This window comes from Lactuca serriola, chromosome 7 (assembly GCF_051521515.1).
Source record: "Lactuca serriola cultivar US96UC23 chromosome 7, Lser_US96UC23_V15, whole genome shotgun sequence".
Taxonomy (NCBI): Eukaryota; Viridiplantae; Streptophyta; class Magnoliopsida; order Asterales; family Asteraceae; genus Lactuca; species Lactuca serriola.
In genome coordinates this window covers 178208380-178213750 of record NC_136414.1, presented here as the reverse complement: position 1 = coordinate 178213750, position 5371 = coordinate 178208380, and the positions used below count along the sequence as shown (strand labels likewise).

General features: G+C 40.6%; 1 protein-coding gene across 1 annotated transcript; it reads left to right on the top strand.

The window, feature by feature from the left end:
• The first annotated feature begins 1666 nt into the window (after positions 1-1666).
• Positions 1667-2347, top strand: LOC145064590 (uncharacterized). The gene has a single exon (XM_079012009.1). The coding sequence runs from the start codon at positions 1667-1669 to the stop codon at positions 2345-2347; it is 681 nt and encodes a 226-aa protein (XP_078868135.1).
• The last annotated feature ends 3024 nt before the right edge of the window (positions 2348-5371 follow it).

Here is a 5371-nt window from a genome sequence, read left to right as displayed (position 1 = left end):
GCAAGAGCGACAACTGACCAAGTCATGGAAGTTGGTGCCACTATAGAAGTTACCGCGGTCTGCCTTCGTCGTCTATACGAAGATCATCACCAGACTAGAGATCACACCGAGGGTCTACAAAAGGAAGTTACCGTAACTCGAGCTGAGATGAGAGAATTTTGGAGATGTCAAGCTATAATGGAGAGACGTGTCATTGAGGCTGAGCACCGAGTAAAGGAGATGCAAACCTCCATGACTCCTTCCCACAGTTCTCTCAATACCATGCACAACGAGTAGTTCTTATGCTACTCATGTACATTATAGAATAAGTATTTTGAGTAAGTGTTAGTACTACTTTTTCCTTGCATGTAAGTTCGACTTGTTGAATAAGTGATTACACTATTTATAGGTCGTAATGCTATCAAAATTTTCCCCGTTCATTGATGAACTCTAGACCTTTATCAAGGTCAATTTTTTCAGAACCATGTACCAAAACATTTCATCAATCAAATTTGGCATGCATTTTATTTCATTGGATGTTACCATTGAGTTCATAAGTTGTTAAGGGAAATCATATGATTATTAGTAGATTTTCTAATTTTTTTTTTTACAAATGCAATAAAGTTGGAACACAAAAGAATTTCTATAATCACTATTGAATACTTATCATTTTTTTTAACACTGATGGCAAAATTATGCCACCTCGAAGAAATCCCAGGCGTATCAACACCACAGCAACACCACCTCCTCCACCTCCACCGATGGGACTATTGTTTTTTAGGTTGTTGTAACAGCCGGCGTGGCAGCCGCCATAACTCAAATCCATGCAAGTGGTTCTAGTGGAGCGGGTAGTGGTGCCAATAACTCTAATCAAGGAGAAACTCATAGACACCCAAGGGAGTGTTCTTATAAAGACTACACCACGCCAAACCCAAATCCTTTGATGGCACTGGACGTTTCATTGCTTTAACATGTTGGTTCGAGAAGAAAGAATCGGTGTTTGAAATATGTGTGTTCCTTGAGACTAGAAAAGTCAAATTTGCAGCTTGCATTTTCTTAGACAGAGCCCTCTCTTGGTGGAACGACTATGCCAAGTCGTTGTCTCACTTAGTAGCCAATGTCATGAGTTGGGAAGACTTAAAGGTCGTAATACTAGCAGAATACTGCCCGAGGGGCGAAGTGTAAAAGCTTCAATAAGAACTCTAGGGTATGACAATGAAGGACTCCTATATTTCTGATGATACTACCAAATTTAGTGACCTAGCTATTCTATGTCTCGGGATGGTCACCCCGAAAAGCATGAAAGTGGAAAGGTATATGGGGATTAGCTCCTCAAATCCAAGGAAACGTAATAGCAGCAAACCTACTTACTTTCAATAGTGCCAAGGGTGTGGCCCAAGCTCTCGTGGATCATGGAGTTCGTTAAGGCTTCATGACAACCATCCCCGAGCAACCCAAAGAAGGTGGTAGCAAAAAGAAATTTTTAAACAAAAGAAAGGTCAAATCATCTTAAGAGCTCGCAAAGAAGCAACAAACGGTGGTAGTTCATGCTGCTACTATTCTCAATGTTGTTCTTGCTCCTATTCCTACTACTGTTTCTGCTAGCTTAGTACATCCGAGTCGATATGTTGGAACCTTGCCAAAGTGTAACAAGTGTAATTTCCATGACACGGGAGTTTATCGAGAAATGCACTATAGAAATTGCAATAGCAATGGGCACACCACCCATTTCTGTAAGGTGCCGACACAACCGATCACCCAAGTCCCCAACGTTGGAGTACGTCAGGCCTGTTATCGTTGTGTTGAAACAGGACACTTCAAGAGGGTTCGTCCTAAAGCAAAGAATGTTGGCGGTGTGGGAAGGGTATTAGCAATAGGTCATGAAGAAGCAATAGCAGATCGTACCGCGGTTACCAGTACGTTTCTTCTCAACAATGTTTATGTATGCATCCTTTTCGACAGTGGTGCGGAGAAAAGCTTCATGGGCCATAATTTTAAATACCTACTTAAACAAAATTCCCAATCACTAAAAGACACATTCACCGTAGAAATGGCAATCGGAAAGACAGAGCGCACTAACGACATATATACAAGATGTACCCTTACTCTAAACAACTATTCTTTCCAAATCGACCTTATGCCTGTCTCAATAAAAAGCTTCGATGCTATCATCGGCACGGATTGGTTGAGTTCTAAACTTGTTGATATCCTATGTTACAAAAAATCCATTCGTCTTAATCTGCCAAGTAGCGAAACTCTCGTTATTTATGGCGACGAACCCGGTACAAACCTCCAAATCATTTCTTGCGTCAAGGCCCAGAAATATCTTCGCAAAAAAATATTTTGCCTTCTTACCTCACGTGGTTGATAAGACACAAGAAGTGACGAGTATCAAGGATATCCCCGAAGTTTGTGATTTCCCCGATGTATTACCTGAATATCTCCAAAGAGTTTCTCCTGAACACCGAGTCGTGTCCGAATTGACTTGATTCCCGGAGCTACCCCCATAGCCAAATCCATGTATCGTTTAGAGGAATGGAAAATAATTTGGAAATCAAGGGTGAGGGAGTTCGTTATCTCACGAATCAGATCTGGACACAAAAGTTCGGTGGCTACAGTAACTTTGTCATGAACGAAGCCCACAGGACTCGATACTCCGTTCGTCCAGGTTCAAAAAAGATGTATCTGGACGTCAAGAAGCTCTATTAGTGGCCGAACATGAAAGCTGAAATGGCTACCTATGTGGGCAAGTGTCTAACATCCGCCAAAGTCAAGGTAGAATACCAGAAGCCTTCGAGTTTACTACTACAACCCGAAATACCCGAATGAAAGTGGGAGCGGATAACTATGGATTTCATAAGCAAGTTACCCGGGACAACTGGTGGTCATGACACCATTTAGGTAATCGTCGACAGACTAACTATATTCGCGCACTACCTACCAATAAAATAAACTGAAAAAATGGAGAAGTAAACAAGGACATACATTAAAGAGATAGTACGATTACATGATGTGACAATATCCATTATCTCTGATAGAGATAGTGGGTTTACCTCGTGGTTTTGGTAATCACTACAAAAGTCCTTGAGAACTAAACTCGACATGAGTAGAACATACCATCCCCAGACTGATGGGCAAAGCAAGAGAACCATACAAACGCTGGAAGACATGTTGAGATCATGTTTGATCGACTTTGGTAAAGCTTGGGATACCCATTTGCCACTTTTCGAGTTCTCCTACAACAATAGCTATCACTCTAGCATCAAGGTTGACCCGTTCGAAGCCCTCTATGGCCACAAGTACAGATCCCCTCTGTGTACTAAATTGGGCGACACACAACTAGCTAGAGGGAAAATTCCTGACAACACTCTCACTGGCCCGGATATCATAAGAGAAACAACTGAGAAAATCGTTCGAATCCGAGAACGACTGAATGCTTCTAGAGACAGATAAAAGATCTACGTAGACAAGACACGAAAAAACTTGGAATTCCAGGTTGGTGACCGCGTTCTGTTGAAGGTCTCACCTTGGAAGGGCATGATACGTTTTGGAAAACATGGAAAGCTAAATCCAAGGTACATTGGGTCGTTCGAGATTCTTTCAAGAATCGGCCCAGTTGCTTACAAACTCTGTCTACCATAAGAACTTAATAACATACACCCTGTCTTCCATGTGTCAAACCTAAAGAAGTGTCTATCCGACGAACCTCTTGTGATTCCATTTGATGAAATCGATATAAACGAGAGTCCGTAATTCATGGAAGAACTAGTAGAAACCATGGATAGGGAAGTCAAACGAACGAAACAAAGCTGTATACCAATAGTGAAGGTTCGTTGGAATGCGAAGCGGGGACTTGAATTCACTTGGGAACGGGAAGATCAGATGACACAGAAGTACCAACATGTTTTCTCTAATTCATGAGTACCACTTTAGAAAGAATTTCGGGACGAAATTTCCTTTAACAAGGGGATAATGTAACAAGTTGTTATTTCAAGTCAATGTATTAGTCTAGGTTAACCATTGTAACTCATTTTAAAGTAATAAGATATAATAAATTAAAATAAAATTTTAGATAAATCTGATATCTATGAAGGAAGCTGTAGTGGTCGTGACAAGGATTGTGGAAATATAAAGAACGCCGAAATCTGAGTTATAACAAAGAAGTTATGGTCTATCAAAGTTTCGCGACAGAACCAACATGACGCTGTGTGTCGTAAAAAGTGAGATTATAATAAAATTAACTTTAGCCTTAGCAATCTAATTAAAAGTCGTAGTATACGTTTAACCGAGAGTGTATATCAAAAGAACGTCAAAATCTGACTTCGTATGAGAAAGTAATGAATTTTTCTATGATTTGGCATAACAGTGTGCAGCCCAGAATTCGAATTATAGATCGAGCGATTTTTAGACAATACAACCTAAACGATAAACGAAGATCTCATCAGTATTAGTTCAACGGTAAAAAGACAGACGGAAATTGATGTCGGATGAAGAGGTTATGAATTTTTAACGGACTTTTCCTGTCCCAGCCTGTTAAAATTATAACTTCTAAAATAAACTAAAAATTTGCTGCCAGACACTAAACGAAAGTTGTAGACTACGGTATGACGTACATGTGGATATAAAGAACTTTAAAAATGGAGCTCGTATGCGAAAGTTATGAAATTTTGAAATTCGAGGCCCACATTTCGAGGTTGGTCCAAAGGGGAACGCCCCGTGTTGGCAGACACCTGGTCTGAAGTCAGCCACTCAACCACTTTGCATGGGTGACGCGTACAATTCTCGGAACACGAAAACGCGCCCCGCTCCTCCGCCCAACGTATGAGGGTACGCCATGCGTACCGGAATGTGTTGTGTTTCTCACAGGAACTCCCAGTGTAACGAAGACCAGACCCCTCCTATAAATAGCATGTCAGGCCTCCCAGATTATTTGGCAAACTTATTCCTTCTTTCACACTCTACACCCTCTCAAGCCACTCTAAACCCCTCTGAAGCTTAGGGAACCTTCCTAGCACTAGAAGAAAGCCCTGGATCAACTGAAGCCCCTGAGAAAAGAGTTTTTCAGTTTGAAACTCTCCCCGCGCAGAACCCGGTTTTCAGCAAAAACTCGTGGTTTTGTCAAATCAAGTGAGTTCATACCCCTACGTTTCCACTATATTTTTTATAATTCTAGGGGGGGGGGGGGGGAATACAAGTTAAACACAATGAATCTTGTGTTAATATCAAAACTATTCAATTAGTTTTCAATTGTCGTTTTTACAAAAATAAACATACTACTTTTCTAGCTTGGGATTCCATAAAAAACGAATATATAAACTATAATAGGTATAGTTTATGAGTCATACTTACGATTTTATCAATACAAAATGGCTTTTCATTATTCTACACGTAA

What these genes read in the sequence shown, in the direction of transcription:
- LOC145064590 (XM_079012009.1), top strand. Translation starts at nt 1,667, where the DNA reads ATGCACTATAGAAATTGCAATAGCAATGGGCACACCACCCATTTCTGT.